The following is a 20815-nucleotide window of genomic DNA, read 5'->3' as shown; positions in this document are numbered from 1 at the left end:
CCTCAAGAGAGCCTACCGACGCTATAGGCTTAGATGTAGAAAGAAAAAAAAAGTATTTTGTTAAGTCTCACTCTTTCAATAATACAACAAGGTATGTATTTCTTTTATTTGCTACAGTTCAAGTATTTCCCTGGATGACACATGATTTTGTAACAATCTTCTCAGACTCTAAAGAAGTACAGAGCTACAATACTCAGCTATATTCAACCTCTGTCATGGTGCCACTGGATAGCAGGGATGATATTCCAAAGTTTTCACCAACTAGTGTTACAAGGGAATTTAGGTACAGCTACTGAGCAAGTATATAAATGTTTGGATTCATGGGGGTTATAGTAGACGGTGGTTTAAAGATATTTTAATCCTGTCTCTCATGCTGTTTGGATACATCTTAGAGAGCACCATGAGATCAGATGACAGGAAATGGGTTCTATGAAATATTTCATTTATTTTTTAAATATTTTCAAGGAATAGCTATTAGCATTAGGAAAGATGTCACTGTCACCTATAAATTATGTTATGTGGTATGAAGACACATAGGTTGTCGAGAGGCATAGATAAAACTTAAAATAATGCATTTCTCAATAACTGCCTTGGTTTCTCAAACACATGGAAGCAGGAAAAGGAATATTACCGATACAAAGTAAATATTCTGCTTTGTTAACATATTTAACCTTTACAGCCATAAAATTAATTCAGCTTTTTCCATACGAATTTGTGGCAGAAGAAAAAGAGACAAAATTTAATTACATGTAATGCTACCATTGGAAACAGTATGGGCTTTCTTTTCCATGCCTATGCACTGCAAATGCAAGGGGTTTTATGCTACACATGAAGGAAAAAAATACTGACAATGATCTGTAGATACTTGTGTGATGGGATAACTTGTGGTTGAGAGACTACTGTACTACAACAATTTTTCTGAAGCATAAAAACAAAGCTTCCATTGATGAATATTCCTCTCCTGCTCTGAGACTTAAGTACCAATGCCTATAGTAATATGTTATTTACCTCTATTGCCTACACTAGCAAGCATTCATCAGTCTGTACATCATAAATAGCCATTCACTCCTCATGAAGTCTGACTAGTGTCGGTGATCTGGATGTCAGTGAAGCATGTGAGGACTCCGCTTTTACAGTAAATGAGTATATAGACTAAACTATACTGTCAATATATTACATGAATGACTGTTTGGTGCTTATACAACAAATGGATGACTACGAGTACATGGGTGGCCATAGTTGAATAACACTGAATGTAGGTGAATGATTGGTGATTGCATATGAGGCTCCTGACACTGCACTGACATGAAGCTCTGAACCAATCGTCCCCCCCTGCCCCATGAAAAAAATATGTGTGTGTGTGTGTGCATATATATATACACACAGTCATCCCTCAAATAGTACGGTTTCCAATAGTTCGGTTTTGGTTTTATGTGGATTTTCATAGAAGATTTTTTTAGGATTTTTAAATTTCCCGACGAGCAGGAAATTTAAAAATCCTAAAAGATCTTCCATGAAAATCCACATAAAACCAAAACAGAACTATTGGAATCTGTACTATCTGAGGGACGACTGTATATACCTGCTCCCTCCAATGCTTCCATCCAGCTCAATTTCCCCTACCTGCCAAACACAAAAACAGAACTATTGGAAACTGTACTATTTGAGGGATGACTGTATATACCTGCCTCCCTCCAATGCTTCCATCCAGCTCAATTTCCCCTACCTGCCAAACACAAAAACAGAACTATTGGAAACTGTACTATTTGAGGGATGACTGTATATACCTGCCTCCCTCCAATGCTTCCATCCAGCTCAATTTCCCCTACCTGCCAAACACAAAAACAGAACTATTGGAAACTGTACTATTTGAGGGATGACTGTATATACCTGCCTCCCTCCAATGCTTCCATCCAGCTCAATTTCCCCTACCTGCCAAACACACTCCCTCCTAACACGCCCCCACATATACAAACAAGACTGCTCCCCCACCCAAACACCCAATGGTTACCCCACAAATATATTTTCCTAAATACCAATCACATCCTGCCAAGCTTAAGGAGAGTGAGTTTATTTCTCACTGATCCTTGGGACGGAAGAATCTCTCAAATCAGTTGAGTTTATTAATTCTGATAATTCATGACTTTCAATTTATGTATTCCTTCCCAGCACACAAATGGACTTTTCAAGATCAAAATGGTGCCTGATTTAGTTTGTGTAAAATCGTATTACAAGAATTATGTAAAAAAAAAATTTAAAGAAATAAATGCAGATATAGAACATGCAGTGAATTTGAAATTTACATTTAACAAGGAACAAATCAGAGTAATACATAAATATGCCATTAAAATAATATGTACAATGAAAAGTAATACATTACTTACAATGATAATGTACTGGTGAAATTTACATGACTTGAATGGGGAACTTTGCAAATGTGTAGGAGTTCCGGGGGGCAGCATGAGCCCAGAGAAGATGGTGCCACTATAAACACTTGCCTGTGCCATGATGGGCTTGGGCCGACTTCCATCCAGGCCCCTCAAGAGAGCCTACCGGCGCAACAGGCGTACACGTAAAAAAAAAAAATAATAAATAAAAAATAAAAAATTGTTCTGGCTGGAGCAGAGGGAGAGGCATTGCTTTGGTTCTCTAAAGGAGCTGTGAGGCAGAGTACCATAATACTTCACTGAGATAATTCAAGTACACCAGGCAGTATACGTTATATGCGAGGGTTACGTTCTGCAAAAAGCTTGTATCATGTGAATTCGCATATATCGAACCTATCATCCCATTAATTATAGGGGGTTATGTTCCACAACCCGTTTTCGAACCCTCTAACTATTTATTCCAGCATCGTTTCACAATAATAAAGCACATTGATTCCTTTCGGGGAGACACACGCAAAGTCTACGATTTAAGTTGATAATTATAATTAGCTACCTAGGGATTATCTTTAAGATCAGAGGGAGGAAAAGGTTAATTATAGGCGAGGAAAGTGCGGGAAAACATTTGCACCCGCCGCCCTCTAGTGCAAGTCGGCCACCATACCTCACCAACCGGTCGCACCAGCGCCGCTACTCGCATAATAGCGAATTTTTCTCGCATAAAACAAATATTTTGCTCATTTAGGTTAAGTCGCATATGAGCGAATTTGCATATTTCGAACTCGCATATATCGAATACCCGGTGTACAGATAGTCCTCAAGTTAAAACGAGGTTCAGTTCCAACAGGCAGGTCATAAGTCAAAATGGTCGTAAACTGAAATTTACATAATCAAATAAAACATACAGCGTGCATCACAGGATTGCCAATTGAGTGGGTTCTTCACTAAATTTGGTGAAAAATCATATCAGCCCAGCGCGGCAAATCTACGAACGAGTAACTGGTGGATATTCTTGTCCAATATAGCGGCATTTTTGCATTGCATATTCCTATCAGATGGAACTAACAACCAGCGGGTGACTCTATCCTCACTTACTAGGCAACTGGGCACCTAACACAGACCTGTACAACATACATGAGTCATTTCTTATTTATATATTACTGAACAATTTATCAAACCATTATTTGAACAAAATGTTATGGCCTTACAGCTCTTTTAGAACTAAAAAAAAAAAAAAGAAAAAAAGTGAGATACATATTGCTTTTTCCTCTGCTCCAGCAAGAGGAAATAACAGGTAGTTCTTCCAAATATTTACTTGGAATTTGGAAAGTTCCTCATAGAAAATCTACAGTAAAATAATAATAAAAAATAAATATAAAAACTGAAATGTTTAAGCACCTTTATGCTTTCCAATGAGTCTAAGAGCCGATTTCACAGTCCAACACAGTGTCTTCGTAACAGCCCGCACCAAACTACAGAATCCCATACAATCCAAAATGGTGAGGTCTTCGATGCCACACTAAATACACAAGACTTTTCCTGTATAGCTTCATCAAATTTGTGAACTTAAATACATACACCAGACACTATACAAGGAAACTTCGAAGGCTTTGGTATTGGTTTGGGAGCTTACTAACCTATCGTGGGGAACTGTGAGACTGGCCCTAAGAATGATTGAGACATGAGCCTAACAAATGACAGCATAAAATAAATATGATTAAAAAAGAAATCTGGAGGTAGTAACAAATGCACGGTTTGCACGAAGAATATCTGTTAGTCTGGAGCACCAGTCCCATCTGTTCCAAGAGAGCTTGAGGATATGGTCTAGTTGTAACAATAAAACACTTCCTTGGTGTTTGGGTGCGAGCCAGCAGTTCAGAGATACACACACAGATCTTTGTAGCAGTCAACTGGAAAGAAAGTAAGATATCAGTGAAAACACACAGCTATACATGCAGAGTACAAGTGACTCTTGCTAGTTCAATGAAAATTCACTTTAACCCGGTAGCAGCGACGGGCCAAATTTGTGGCTTTACCGTGTAGCATCAACGGGCCAAATTTGTGGCTTTACCGTGTAGCAGCGATGGGCCAAATTTATGGTTTTACCGTGTAGCAGCGACGGGCCAAATTTGTGGCTTTACCGTGTAGCAGCGACGGGCCAAATTTGTGGCTTTACCGTGTAGCATCAACGGGCCAAATTTGTGGCTTTACCGTGTAGCAGCGATGGGCCAAATTTGTGGTTTTACCGTGTAGCAGCGACGGGCCAAATTTGTGGCTTTACCGTGTAGCAGCAACGGGCCAAATTTGTGGCTTTACCGTGTAGCAGCGACGGGCCAAATTTGTGGCTTTACCGTGTAGCAGCGACGGGCCAAATTTGTGGCTTTACCGTGTAGCAGCGACGGGCCAAATTTGTGGCTTTACCGTGTAGCAGCGACGGGCCAAATTTGTGCCATGGTTTTAACCCCCCAAAGTAGATGATACATAAACTGATCACAAATGCTTTGACATATATTATGAAATGGTTTGTGTGAGGGGTGATTTTTTCTCATTTTTCTCGCTTAGAGGGACCATTAAGCAACATGATCCCCGGGTTAATGGACATAGCATTTTGCTACTCTTCATTCACTATCAACACCGAAATTCACTTAAACAATTTTTTCTTGCTTGCAATTTTAAACAGCACTCAGTCATTAGAGAAACTGCAATAACACGGAGAAAATATCCATAATGAACACCAATGAGTGCCAGGAATTGAACCCGAGCTGTGCCATAAGGGAATGATTAAAAGCGTTTCCGACGGGCTGCGTGTGTGAGTGGGGTCGCAAGAAAAAATTGTTTAAGTGAATTTTGGTGTTGATAGTGAATGAAGAGTAGCAGTGGTAGCAGCGGGGATCATGTTTCTTAATGGTCCCTCTAAGCGAGAAAAATGAGAAAAAATCATCACTCACACAAACCATTTCATAATATATGTCAAAGCATTTGTGATCAGTTTATGTACCATCTATTTTTTGGGGTTAAAACCATGGCACAAATTTGGCCCGTCGCTGCTACACGGTAAAGCCACAAATTTGGCCCGTCGCTGCTACACGGTAAAGGCACAAGTTTGGCTCGTTGCTGCTACACGGTAAAGCCACAAATTTGGCCCGTCGCTGCTACACGGTAAAGCCACAAATTTGGCTCGTTGCTGCTACACGGTAAAGCCACAAATATGGCCCGTCGCTGCTACATGGTGAAGCCACAAATTTAGCCCGTCACTGCTACACGGTTAATGAAGAGATTTTCTATTCTCTTTTTCTATTACTCTCTCGGTCCCACACGTCCTCTGCGTGTATCGAAACACACGAGAAATTAATCACAACAAGGTGAGGGTATTCCCCGGTTGCCTGGGATTGAACCCGTGACCAGCTTGATGGGAGAGCCACTCCTTACCGAGTCGGCCAAAGAGGCACCCCACTCGGCCAGTGGGTTATGGGAGGCTCCCTTACCAGGCCTGGTCGCCGCACTACACAATGGCCTCCTTCCTCCACCCCAATTGCCACGACAACACAAGGGGCTGGTTTCTCAAACACAACAGCTGAGGATATTCAAAACATACTCAAGTCTGGCCCTATCACTCTTGAAGACTTGATAGCAAGGGCAAAGCTGCTAAGCTGGAAGAAAGCCAAGAGGAGGAGAATGTGGAGGATGTCAGATGTAAGGGTTTGTTGTTCACATTGATTACTGAGCTACTCAGCCATGGGGTGCTGATCAGTCACATCCTCGAGCAAGTTTCAACACTCACCAATGCATCAGACAAGTGTGCCATCCTCATTAACAAAGTATTGCATGGCTATTTGGATACTTGACTATTTGGGGAGGCGGTGGCTGAATGCTTAGCGTGCCGTGCAGCGTCCAGGAGCTCCAGGAGGGATGCAGGTTCGAATCCTGGCTGCTGCACGGCCGGGATTTTTCAGTCACCGCCGAGTGGCCTAACGGCCGTACCATAAGGCAGCCTCCTCGACTATAGAAGCTCTTCGGCCAATTTCTCATACCATAATCTTAGAGGAGCCTGCTCCGTAAGTGAAGGAAAGGTGTTGACAGGCGAAATTGTTGGAATCTAGCAAGGGGTCGAGATAGGTACATCCTCGTGAGCCCCTTCGCATATTTTAAGCGTCAATTCTGCATTTCTCTCATTAATATAGTAATAAATGATCCAGGAATTATAATAAAACGTATTTGATCTAATATGAATCTGCAAAAGTTTTTTTTAAATAAATGATTTAAAGTTTTGTTTAAGACTTTAGGGTTGTATCATGATTTTCAACCCTTGCCGAGTTGCAGTGTCAACACGCCTCCTTGGTCAACTCAAAGAGCTAGGTAGTCTTTTCCTATAGCTCCGATGGGGCTCGAGCACTTTTCTAACGGCTCCTTGCTTGACGGGATGGTAGCGAGGGGCAGAGAAGTGATGACGCCGGGCACATGTGGACTCCCTGGCTGTGTGCGTGGAGAGAGGTGGAAACCAAGGGGTGCTGACGTCACTCCCCACCCCCTATAGGCCTCCCCTCTCGTAGGCCTCGTGGAAACACGAGCCGCGCAGGGATGCCAACCCTATCACTCACGCTATGTTCCCAATTATACCTATATTTGCCTCTCAATCAACCATTTTCTTCGTGATTATACATTGAAAAATATGTATGATTACACTAATATATGTAAAATGCTTCAATTATCAATATTTCCGTGTAGAGATGTTTACAGAGTCTACCAACCCAACTCGGAAGAAGCTCTAGCGGAGGAAGGGACCAAGATCACCTCATAGTATCCCACAGAAAGGGGACACCGTTTAAGGGAAGAGGAGGAGGAAGGTTTAGAGCAGTGGAGTCCAAACTTTTTCGCCTGTTGTACCCTGTATTACCTTCTCCTACTGTTACGTACCCTCCATGACTGATTAAACTCAATTATGTTATATTATATTTATATTATATTATATTATATTTAGGTACATGTATATTAGGCGTCCTTCCTAGGTAGGCCTACTCGTCCCTCCCTCTCTCCTTTCCTTCATAGATCATGGGAAGTTTCTGCTGTGTGTGTGTGTGTGTGTGTGTGTGTGTGTGTGTGTGTTCATCGTCTTTTCGCGTACCTCTTTGATCTATGACAACACTGGTTTAGAGGCTGCCTAATGGTACGGCCGTTAGACTACCCACATGCTGCTCTGAAGATCACCTATCAACCCAGACTCTAGATTACTTCTCCAAAGAGAGGCTCAAAAATGAGCTCCGAGGGGCAGCATGAGCAAGATGGTGCCACTATAAACTCTCGCCTGTGCCAGAACGGGCCGGGCTGACCATAAGGCCCCACCAGGTGCAATAGGCCGTGACGTAAAAAAAAAGAAAAAAAAGTACCACATATATATAAACTCCCTCAAACAACAGCAGATCACCAACTTCTTTAATGCCCATAACTGAGTATAGCCTGAGCCTGACCCTGACACCATTCCTATCACCGCTGCTACTTCGGACCCTGAGCTGGAGCCTTTAACCTGGTAGCAGTGATGGGCCAAATTTGTGGCTTTACCGTGTAGCAGCGACGGGTCAAATTTGTGGCTTTACCGTGTAGCAGCGACGGGCCAAATTTGAGGCTTTACTGTGTAGCAGCGACGGGCCAAATTTGTGGCTTTACCGTGTAGCAGCGACAGGCCAAATTTGTGGCTTTACCGTGTAGCAGGGATGGGCCAAATTTGTGCCATTATTTTAGCCCCCAAAAATAGATGATACATAATCTGATCACAAATGCTTCGATATGTATTACGAAATGGTTTGTGTGAGGGGTGATTTTTTCTCATTTTTCTCGCTTGGAGGGACTATTAAGAAACATGATCCCCGCTGCTACTGGGTTAAAGAAGCTGACTTTGACGGGTTCAGCAAATAAGAAGCTACATTACCTCCTTGCCGAGTTCCTGGCTGACTGGAGTGAAAAGAAATAACAACCACCCAGAGTATGTAACATGGCACAGTAAAATGCCTTTATCGTAATTTGTATCAAAGAAAAATTTCAGTACCATAACTTTGCACCGTAACTATGTATTACCTTTGTACTGTACTAGTACGATAAAATATTGTGCAGGTAATCCTGGAGTTACAACGGGCTTTGGGACCAAGTCTGTTGTTGGGGGGGGGGTAGAAAGCATGGATATTCTGTGTAAAGGCGGTTGCTGAGTGGTAGCGTGCTGGGCCCACATTCACCGCGTGATGGACAACACGAGTCCCCAAGCCACCACCTGGGATTTTTCAGTCACCACCGAGTGGCTTAAAACTACCCACATGCTGTCCTGAAGACCACCCATCAACCCGGACTCTAGAGGAAACCGTCCAAGTGAATCAAGAAGGAGTTCCGGGGGCCAGCATGAGCGTGAGGGATGAAAAAGTGAAGATGCTGGTTAACTCTTGCATAAGGGGTTTGGACAGTATAGGGATGAGCATGAGTAGAAAGTCGCGTGCAGCGGGGCCGCAGGAGGGAGGGAGGCATGCAGTTAGCAAGTTCAGAAGAGCAGTCAGCGTGGAAATATTGATAGAAAGAGAGGCAACATGGCGGCGGAAATTAAGAGGTAGAAGACTATCAGTAGGAGGAGGAGAGCTGATGAGACGAAGAGCCTTAGACCAGTGGTGTCCAAACTTTTTCGCCTGTTGTACCCTGTATTACCTTCTCCTACTGTTACGTACCCTCCATGACTGATTAAACTCAATTATGTTATATTATATTTATATTATATTATATTATATTTAGGTACATGTATATTAGGCGTCCTTCCTAGGTAGGCCTACTCGTCCCTCCCTCTCTCCTTTCCTTCATAGATCATGGGAAGTTTCTGCTGTGTGTGTGTGTGTGTGTGTGTGTGTGTGTGTGTGTGTGTGTGTGTGTGTGTGTGTGTTCATCGTCTTTTCGCGTACCTCTTTGATCTATGCTGCGTACCCCCAGGGGTACGCGGACCCCAGTTTGGACAACACTGCAGGCTTAGACTCCACTCTGTTCAAGAGAGCTGTGTGAGTGGAGCCCCCCAGCCGTGAGATGCATACTCCATATGATAGGGAAACGGGTTCACACAGCTAAGCAAAGGTGATATTGGCAGGGGATGCTTGGCTAAATTTTCAGATGTTTTTCTTTTTTCTTATTAATTTTCGATGTAATATTTCACCACAAATTAATGATCGTAGAGCCAGAAGTCATCAAAATAACAACACCTTGAGATATCACACACATCCAGCATCAAGTTAAATTATGCTAGAGAGCCATGGAGTCTTGCCCAGGATAGTTAATCGTTTAATCCACAATTGTATACGTAATAATAAATATCTTTCTTCGTGCCTTGACTCTAGTGGTCTCTGGTGTCCATGAATACACCAAGTGTGTTCATGAGGCACAGAGGATTGGGATATGTCTAGATGTGATAATATAAAGTGAGCAAAAATAACTTCAACGTCTTTAAGGGGAGGTGATGGTAGTTATTTAACCCGGTGGTGGTAGCAGCGGGGATCATGTTCCTTAATGGTCCCTCCAAGCGAGAAAAATGAGAAAAAATCACCCCTCGCACAAACCATTTCATAATGTATATCAAAGGATTTGTGATCAGATTATGAATCATCTATTTTGGGGGGTTAATTATCATGGTACAAATTTGGCCCGTCGCTGCTACACGGTAAAGCCACAAATTTGGCCCGTGGCTGCTACACGGTAAAGCCACAAATTTGGCCCGTCGTTGCTACACGGTAAAGCCACAAATTTGGCCCGTCGCTGCTACACGGCAAAGCCACAATTTTGGCCCGTCGCTGCTACTGGGTTAAGGGGAGGTGACATTCATTCTTTTCAGATTCTCTTGAATTTTGGTATGTATACATTTTTGTACCTGAAGTATAATATCTGCGAGTATACAGGAATATAATTACAGTTGTCCCTCAAATGTACGGTTTCCAATAGTTCTGTTTTGGTTTTATACGGATTGTCATGGAAGATCTTTTAGGATTTTTAAATTTCCTGTTCGTCGGGAAATTCAAAAATCCTAAAAAATCTTCTTAGAAAATCCACATAAAACCAAAACCCAACTATTGGAAACCATACTATTTGAGGGATGACTGAATAAGGATCAACTTCTTTTATGGCTGCTGGACTTACCTCACTTCCGGAGTAGGTTGCTAACGTTAAGTATGGCCACAGTGATATTGTCCTGCGAACCACGGTGGAAGGCGTGCATGGTGAGAGCCTTGGCACCATGGTCAGGCTCGTGGAGGTGGTCCCTTACGAAGGCAACTGCCTCATCGTTGCTCATCACATCCCATAGTCCATCCGTAGCAAGGATGATGAAGTGAGCCTACAGGAGAGGGGCAGTGAGGTTTTGGGAACTTGGAGTCCTGAAAAATACTACAAAATCGAGGCCAGTGTAGTGAACACTTGACCCTAGCTGGTGTAGGGCCGAGCTTAGTAAGAACCTGCATGGAGTCTTGGAGAAAGTGGCCCGTCAGAGGAGGATAGTAGAGATGATGCCTTCATCTAGTGTAGGAAAAAGTTGGAAAGTTTGGTTTAGTCGGCGCAACATCTGTGGTCATATGCCGGAGAGAGACAGAAGGGGGAAGGAATTATAGGAGAAGGGAACAGACCCCAGGAGACGGGACACAACCCCCGATTAATACCTGGTACCCATTCACTGCTGGGTGGACAGGGGCGTAGGGTATCGGAAAACCCGCCCAATTTTTCTCACTCCGCCCAGGAATCGAACCCGGGCTCTCTCGGTTGTGAGCCAAGTGTGCTAACCACTGCACCACGAAGCCCCTATCTAATATAGGACAGAGGTTGCTCCTAATCTGTAGTCTTAGAAGAAAAGACTGAGTATTGAAAAATTGAGGTTGAGGATGTAGGAGTCACAGTGCTGGAAATAGTACAGAACATTCAGGGCCAGTCTTACAGTCCAATACAGCAAGTTCGTAAGCTCCCTAACCAGACACAAAATATGCCGAAATTCCTTGAAGTTCTAGTGTTTGCCGTTGATATAAAAAGGAGGGAGTTTTCGAAAACCACACAGGAAATTTCTTTATTAGTATTTGGTTTTGAATAGAAATAACGGATCATTGTGGTGGATATGGATTGGTTTGGATGCTTACAACAATGACTGGGGTGGACTGTTGAACTGGCCATCAGATGTGAGTGATGTTACATGTGACATAAACACAGCGCTCCAGTGGTAGGGTAATTGATAACCCTCATCACTGGTGTGCCTCAGAGTCCGCGGACACCCAATAATCCAAGGTCATAAGTATTAACCCCTTCACTATGGCCGGGCCAAAACAGCACCATGCGGCGTATCCAGGATCGCCGCGCACCAAACTTCAAATGTCGCTATTGAATATAACAAGTTTTCAGCCATAAATTCAACATAATCATCATGTATTATATATGAAAACATGCAGAATTAAATGGTGCACATAAAGAGACTCACTACAGCCGGGCCAAAACAGCGCCCCATGCCATATCCGGGATCGCCGTGCGCTAAATTTCAAATGTCGCTATTGAATATACCAAGCTTTCAGCCATAAACTCAACATAATCATCATGTATTATGTAACGTACCTGCCGGCATACCAACACCGCAGAAGCTAGTTAAAAGCCAACTGGGAAAATTGGGAATAATCCCTTGTACATTTTTTTTTATTTTTACGTTGTTGCCTATTGCGCTGGTAGGCATCTTCCCGGTGGGGCCTGATGGTCGGCCCAAGGCTTCTTCCAGGTGGAGCCTGATGGTCGGCCCAGCCCGTTCTGGCGCAGGCGAATGTTTATAGTGGCGCCATCTTGCATTGGCTCATGCTGCCCCCCGGAACTCGTTCTTGATTCGCTTGGACGGCTTCCTCTAGAGTCCGGGTTGATGGGTGGTCTTCAGGACAGCATGTGGGTAGTTTTAAGCCACTCGGCGGTGACTGAAAAATCCGAGTGGTAGCGTGGGGATTCGAACCCGCGTCGTCCATCACGCGGTGGATGTGGGTCCAGTACGCTACCAGTTCGGCCACCGACTTCCCTGGTCCATGGCTATTTACCGGATCCAGTTTCTCCTCAGCCGAAACAATACCCGTAGAGGTTAATATGTCACAAGTCGGTAAGGGAAGAGAACGAGAAATACAAACCACGGCTTGAGTTGGCACCCCTGATATAAATCCAGCAGAACCCCCATATTTTTATATGTAGATATTTACGTTAGTACTTAGAAATGAAGGGAAAATTAAGTTTATAATTAACATACAAAAAGACAACCTCAGAAAGGCAGAGGAAGGATAGATTAATGTACCAAGCTGAAAGGCGAGAAGGAAAAGTGTTGGAACCTTGAGGTGGCCACGTCAGGGGAAAGGTCACGAGTTAACCGCTCGGCCTGACGAGATTCATTCGGGACTTAACCTTTCCACGGCACAGGTAAGCTCACCGCTCGCTAGAGTCCTGAGTGTCTGGGAGTGAGAGATAGCCCTAGCCGGCGTTCATTAGTGATTCATTCGGGACTTAACCTTTCCACGGCACAGGTGAGGGCGCGAGACAAGTTGAAGGCCGGTGTCCAGGGGTTAGACAAGGCGAGTGGCCCGCCACCTTGAAGCCGCCCCCATTGAGAGTCGGGAATGGACCCAGACGCCAGTGATGGACAAGGGTCATGCCCTCAGTCATGAGTCCTGAATGGAGCCAAGGTAAGGGCGAGCCAGTCCAGTCCCTGCCGCCCCCCCGCGACCAGCAGGCTGGTGATGGGAGTAGAAGCGGATCCGAAGCCCCCCTTTAGGCACGGCACAAAAACATAGTGTAGCTCGCAGGCCTCCACCAAGCCAAGGAAATTGTCTAAACCGGGTAAGGGGCATCCGCTTGGTGGACGAGGGGCAAAACAGTGACCTCACCCCCCCTTTAGCTGTAACAGTCTGATCTTTCTCTCACACTTACTCTTTTCTTCCGGTTTTTGTTATGAGTGTTTTTTGTGTGTGTGTGCACGCCGGTGCAGGCAGTTGAAATCGGAGTGTCTAGCCAATCGGGCGGTAGCCCTGTGATATATCCCGACATGGGTTCATTTCTCTCGCGTGTAGCATTTGTCAATAAGAATATTAGGGATTAGAAGAAAGGTTTTCACATTTGTAAACAATACATGCTACACTTCCTTCGTCTAGTGAGGATATGGTTAGAACCAGAGACCCCTAGACGCCTTTTTCTGGAAGAGGCTTAAGCCTGTGACTCCAGGTCCATAGCCTCAGTCAAAATATTAGGTAGGGTTTTCTTTTTTGGTGGATATTGTGACTTGTGTATTAACCAGAACATGCTACACTCCCATCGGGAGTGAGGATTATTGTTAGGGGGAGCAAATCAATAAATGTATTCTGTCTGTCCTGTGTTAATGCATACAGCCTTCCTAGCCTAAGGTGCAGTCTCGCAATCTCCCCCACCACGACCTCCGAAGGTAACCACGACCCCACACTAACAAACTTGGGACTGAGGATACCATCTACCTCAAGGAACAACCCATAGTAAGCTGGGGAACGACGGACACTATCTGCCAGGTGGGACAGTTGTTAAAGTCAAGTGTTGCCAGGGCAGGGAGAGTCTGGAGACTAAACAGTTAGTTTAGTTCCCCCCCACCTGGTTCATAGAACTGCCGTTCCTCACTTACAGGCTTTGGGGGTTGTGCCATATTACAACCTCCTGGTGGCAGCTTACAGAGAGGGAACAGCAGGGAATCGAACCCAGCTGTACACTCTCTGAGGTTGAGGAATCTTAGCGTCACTATTTTTCCTCTTCCTCCCCCTTTTTTTTTTTTTTTTTAACCTGTGATGGCCCAGGGGTCGAACCCGGGGCTGTTATATTGGTGGCAGCGGTGGGATTTCACTTTAACTAGTTGAGAATTGAACCATAGGGGGAAATTAACTTATTAGAAACTGATTTTCAGTAAACTTTACAGAGTGAGTTCATGGTGGCTAGGTGTTAGACTGCACCTGAGAGGAAGGTTAGGATATAGGATTTTTTTTTTTAATGTGCATTTAACCTTATATTATTTGTCTGAATTATGCCAAGGGTCGCGTTAGTGGGCCATAGGCAATTACCGGCACACTGGGAAAACGTGTCATGGGAATTGGATGTATTTAGGGCTCCAGGAGGACATGCGTGTTCTTTCTTCGAAGACAGTCGGTTGACGGATGTGTTAAATAACAAATATGATGTTGTGTTACTGTGGATAGGTAGCAATGACATTAAGGGTGATACAGTTGTCCAAGATCTGGCGGATGAAATAATTAATATAGTCTATACCCTGGAAGAAAAGTGTGAAGCTGAAATAATACCAGTGCTTCTCGAGCCCAGGTTTTACCCATCTGAGTATCCGGTCGATAACAACCAGTATAGGCTCATTCAAAACGGGGTAAATAAGCGACTAAAAACAGTCCTCTCCAATTATTCATTTCTAAGGTTCAACTCGACATTCTGGCAGTCGAATTTAGCCGCAGATGGGGTACACTTTACTCAGGAAGCCCAAGGTCTGATTAAAGAGAGAATTATCCAAATTGTCAATAGTAAATTAGGAGGCGAAGAAAGTGAAGAAATTAACGATTAATGAAAGTAAAATCAGACCAAGGAGAACACCCGTCTTCTGGCGAGGTCTGTGACCTAACCTAACGTCCCTGCGGACTAAGGGTTGACTGGGATCGAACTCTATTTCACAGGTCTCTCCAAAACTCGGCTGTCTCCCGGGAAAATTCTTCCCTGTTGTAGTAATTGTTATCATGTCAGACCCATTGGAAAACATGGAAGGAGCTGTCGGTGGTAAGGAGTGGCAGGGAGCCCCTGAACAGGAGTCATTCGAGGAAGATGCCAAAGCCCCTACACAGGAGTTAGTCGAGGGGGATGCCAGGGCCCAACTAGAACGTACGCTGGAAGAACTTAGAAAACTGAGGGGCATAGTCATAGAGCAGGTCAGGGCCATACAACTGTTGGAACAACGGGTACAGGAACCACCCCAAAGGCTCGCCTCACCTGCGAGAAGGTACACGTGTATCAAACCGAGAGACATCCCCACGTTACAACTTAGTCAGTTGGATGGAATCAAGGCCGCGGGAACATGAGTCTTTTTTTGGATCAAATCGAAAGCTGTTCCATTCATGATGAAGAAAGGGTGAACATTGCCAAGGCTAGAGTCGATTCCGAGATCGCCTTGTTGTTAAGGAATGTACAGGAGAAGGGAAGGGCAAATACATGGGCCGGAGTGAAGACATTCTTTAGGGAAGAGTTCGCGGCGGACATCGCCTTTGATAGGGGATGGAAGGAAGTGGAAGGAATGAAGTATGACTGGGCGGAAAGCCCACAGGCCTTCACTAACGCCCTCATTTGTAAATACGCCCTATTAGAAAGTACTTACCCCAGGGAAACCCTGCCAAATCGCGACCAATTTATCAAAAAGAAACTCTGGAGGGGACTAACCAAGGACACCAGAGACCGGGTCGAAACGTTCCTAGACAAGGAGTATCCCTTAAATAAGTTTGTAGATAGAATGGAATATGAAAGGCAGTTTATGCTAGACAGAGCCAAGGCCTATGTCTGCACGGTCCCCGAAGATCGACCTAAGACCCTGCCAGAACCACAGGTAGGCACCACATAATCCCCTATCGCAGGAAAAAGCGAAATGGGAGAGTTAAAGGAGACCATTAAGGGCTTAGCGGATAAGCTGCAAAGGTTGGAGGTCAACTCCGTGTATTGTCCCTATTGCAGAATCAACGGTCATTCGTATCGAGATTGCACTAGGCGCCCTCCTCCAGGGGCCTGTTTTGACTGCCTCAGGCAAAATTGTAGGCGCGGCTCGCCAAACTGCCCGGCGAGAACCAATCGTAGAAATTGACATACGGAGAGTCAAACGTCACCTACTATCTCGGTAGTGGTCAATGGTCGGGTAGTACAAGCCTTAATAGACACTGGTAGTGGGTATACCCTAGTTCGTCATGCAACAGCTTTGAGACTGGGAGCAGAGATCAATGAGAGAAGAACCCCTCCCAGCCTTCAAGGAGTCACAGGATCCCCACTAAGAATCCTGGGAATGGTGTGCCTAGAAATAGGAATAGGTGAACAAGGCACCTCCAGGTTGTGGTTACCAGTAGTCCCCGACAATTACATCGGAAATGATCTCCTATTAGGATGTGACGTGTTAGGACAGGCCCCCATGACATGGAATAATAAGCAAGGTACTTTGGTATGGGGCGGTACATTACACCCAATCCGCTACGTAGCCAAACGACACGGTAAGGTAGAACGCGTTCGCATAGTACCGGGGACGATCGAACCCTTCAGGCCCACCTTGAGAGTAAACAACCCGATCGAGATTCCATCCTTCAGGACTGAGTTGTACCCTCTCACGGTATCGGAGCTTCCGGGAACCATTTTGCTGGTATCCCCCCATCAAACCCCTAGGCACGATTTTGTCTGCAGAGTGACAGAGGAAAGGCAGGTGTTTGTTCCCATATATAATCAAAACAAAACTCACCAGATTTTCCGAAAAGGTACCTACCTCGGCTCCTACAAACCCGTGCAAGTCATAGAAGAGCTTAACTCACCGGGAAAAGGCCCAGATGTGGCGGAGAATAAGGTTCACGTGAACATTAGTATCGGTAATGATTTGCTCCCCCATGCTGACCACCCCAGGGACAAGGGAAGCCGAGAAGACAAACTGAAATCCCTGTTAGCCCTCCAAGATTTCAGCCATCTGTCGGAGGAGGAAAAGAAGGTCCTTTTTCATGTTATTCAGGAAAATAACGAACTATTCATTTTACACCCCTCAGAGATCGGGAAGATAAGAGCTCCACCGGTAAAGATTGCAGTAGAAAATCCTATTCCGGTTAGAGGACCCAAGTATAGGTATCCTGAGAAGGCCAAAGCAATCATAGAGAAATTAGTAGGGGACATGGAAGAGAAGGGGGTGATCGAGCCCTCCACGGCAGCCTGGTTGAGCCCTATCGTCTTGGTATCAAAACCAGACGGCTCCAAAAGGATGTGTTTGGATTATCGAGGAGTAAACAAACACTTAGCTACGGACATCTACCCATTACCCCGTCTAGAAGAACTAGTAGAGGTTGCGTCAGGGAACAAATACTATGCTACCCTAGATCTCAAGGAGGCATATTTTCAAGTAGAGGTGGAGGAAAACAGCAGAGATCTAACCACCTTCAGTGACGGAGTGTCCTTATACCGCTTTAAAAGACTCCCCTTCGGGTTGAGCTGTAGCCCAGCCATTTTCTCCAGACAAATTGCCCAGGTATTAACTCCTCTAATCAAGCAAGGATGGGTAAAGAACTATTTAGATGACATCGTTATTTTTGGGCCAGATTTCCAGACCTTGGTGGAACGGTTAAGTCAGCTCTTCGACACCCTCAGAGAAAAAGGGGTTAAGGTTAATATTAGTAAAAGCAAATTTGGGCAAAGACAAGTAAAATTCTTGGGGCACATCCTGTCCGAAAAGGATGTCAACCAGATCCCGCTAATATCGAGGCCATAGTGGCCCAAAAAAAAACAAGCAACATCAGGGAGGTGAGAAGATTCCTCGGCATGTGCGGGTTTTACAGGAAACATGTACCGAGTTATGCAGAAATTACCGCCCCTCTAACAGACTTAACCAGAAAAACACCCTTCCTGTGGACACAGAAATGTCAAAGGGCCTTTGAGCAAATGAAGGAGAAACTTACGCAAGCTCCTATACTGGTGAGAGCTGATGTAACCAAACCATTTTATGTCACCACCGACGCCAGCAATACCCATGTAGGAGGAGTACTGAGTCAGATAGCACCAGACGGCACCAATAGAGCCATAGGATATTTTTCAAAGAAGCTAAAGCCAACATAAATTAGATACGCTACTGTGGATCGCGAGGCTCTCGCGGTCGTCCTCACCTGTCGGCAGTTCCATCATTATTTATGGGGGACCAAATTCACTATCATAACGGACCATCAACCCCTAGTTAGTATCTTCAAAAGGGAAACAAAATCTCCCAGAATGAACAGGTGGATATTAGAAATGAGAGAGTATAGCTATAAAATTCAGTACATAAAGGGGAAATGTAATAATGTGGCTGACCAGCTTTCTCGCCCGGTGCTATTAATACCTCCACCACCAGCAGACACCATCTTAGGAAAGACTAAGGAGGAAATCAGAACCTTGCAATTAGAAGAAGGCCGGTGGGTTCAGATGATTGAATATCTAGAGGGAGGAAATGTGCCCAGGAGGAATTTCCCACGTACCACCTTAAATCAGTTTGTGGTATGGGAAAGGGTTTTATATAATGCCATTACAAAAAAAGATGGAAGTGAACAGTTTTGCCTAGTTGTCCCAACGGCTCTTAAACAACAAGTCCTAGAACAGACCCATGCTCAGGTGGGACACCTAGGGATCGAGAAGACCTTGGCCAAGGTACAGGGCCTATACTACTGGCAAAACATGAAGGTAGATGTGATCATGTATGTGAGAAATTGTCTAATATGTCAACAGTATAAAGGCACTACTGGACTACAGCAACAATGGCAAGAGCTCCCCCCAGTGGAAAAGCCACTGGAGAGAGTTAGCCTCGATCTGACTGACATGGTTGCTGGAGCCCAGGAGTACCGCTATGTATTAACCATCTGTGATCATTATTCCCGTTATGTAAAATTTTATCCACTTAAGACCAAACATACGGATGGCGTGTGTGAAGGATTTAAAAACTATATCATGGATTTCGGAACGCCAAAAACAGTGTTAACGGATAATGGGAAAGAGTTTACCGCGCAAAGTTTTCGAGACCTGTGTGGCAGATATAAAATCACGGCCGCTCTGACGACCCCGTACCACCCTCGAGGAAACAGTATTACGGAACGTATGCACCGCACCATGAAAAGTGTGTTAGCCTGTCTATGCCAAGGGTACCCGTTAAGGTGGCCAAAACTATTGTTACAGTGTCAATCCATATTGAACACAGCCGTACACACAACCACCGGTGTCTCCCCTTATTATGCGTTCTTTTCACGATCCCCCCCTCGCTTGATTAGTAGTGATTTACCGGACACGGAAGCGAGTGAGGAAGGTATCCGTGAAGCCCACGAGATAATCAAAGAAACTCATCAGAAAATGGCTCGCAGATACAGAACAGTCGCGAATAGAACGCGTAAGAACCAAAAGGTGGAAGTAGGTACCCTTGTGTGGGTTAGAGTGGAAGTAACACAACCAAGCACTAGTAGAAAATTAAATGTGAAGTGGAAAGGACCATACCGGGTTGTGGAAGTTATGAGAAATGGTAGTGCATACGTGTTGACCAATGTGTTTACTGGACAGGAGATTCAGAGGGCCGCAGAAAAGGTAAAACCGTACAATGGGTCGGAAGAGTGGTTAGTGGGGGCACAGGAGATAAATCTTCCTGAGGAGGAAGAAGAGGAAGAACCATCACCCCCTAGAGTCCGCAGACCGCCACGTAGATATATTGAAGAGTGTTGAGGGAGTTTGATGTTAACCTAAGCTGTAAGAGGTAGGATTGCTGGAAAGATAAGGATGTAACCAATGTTTTATGTTATGGGTTGTAAGTGGTAAAGAAAGGGAGGAAAGTAACTGCGGTAAGGAAACACCTTTGGAGACGCTAATGAATTACCCTAACGTCCCTGGGGACTGATGGTAAAGTGGGATCGAGCCCATATTCATTAACCTCCCCAGTGCGTTTCCCTCCAAGATTCATGTGATGATTATACTACCCCCTTTCTTAACTATAAAAATGAACAGGATGTTTTGGAAGAATAGTATGGTTCGCCCTAAGGTATCTAGTGTGCTATGTTATCTATTGTATTGTAAGTAATGGAAGATTATATTCTCAACCACCTACATCAACGTCAGGCAAACCTGTGCACATGTAGTTGTTTTGGAATGAACCGGGGTTAGGCAAGGGTGAAGCCGAAGCTCCCGGAGAAAGAGTAATAGTTCACTAGTGGTTGTGTATCCACGAATGTGACATTTGTATTAGGGTGAAACTTCCGTCCGCCTCGATTTATTAATGTCATGAAATCTACTGCTTTAATTATAAGTCGTGCAGCAGCACGCAGCTTACAGTCTACCCAATCTGGTACGGGGACATTCACTTCAGGACTTCCTAGGCGCTGAACTAAACTGCACGCCTTGCTGCGGAAACGGATGGCGAAAATGTCTGTGGGTGTATGAACCGATTTGTGTGTTTTGTTTTTGTATATGTGAGGATTATTTATATTTTGTGTTTTGATTTGTAAGTGTATTCTGTTACAATTTTTGTTGATTATGTAAGGTCAAGGGTGCACGGTGTTTAATCTTAGGAACGAGAGCGAGGGAGGCTAGTCTCGTCTGACACTCCTTACCTGTAGCCAGGTTACTAAGAGGAAGGCTGGGGCAGTGGACCCATGACAGATAATCGAGCCATGCCAGGTGAG

The 20815-nt window shown here is 44.6% G+C and overlaps 1 protein-coding gene across 1 annotated transcript in view; it reads right to left on the bottom strand.

Moving 5' to 3' along the window:
- Positions 1-1681: 1681 nt before the first annotated feature.
- The window catches only part of LOC126982118 (uncharacterized), a 34218-nt gene continuing 15084 nt past the window's right edge, over positions 1682-20815 (bottom strand). The window contains 2 exon segments of the mRNA XM_050833934.1: positions 1682-4294; positions 10533-10728. Coding sequence (XP_050689891.1) covers positions 10534-10728 — 195 coding nt within the window. The 3' untranslated portion in view covers positions 1682-4294; position 10533.

The sequence above is a fragment of the Eriocheir sinensis genome, chromosome 4 (genome assembly GCF_024679095.1).
Source record: "Eriocheir sinensis breed Jianghai 21 chromosome 4, ASM2467909v1, whole genome shotgun sequence".
NCBI lineage: Eukaryota > Metazoa > Arthropoda > Malacostraca > Decapoda > Varunidae > Eriocheir > Eriocheir sinensis.
This window is presented reverse-complemented; position numbering and strand designations above follow the sequence as displayed.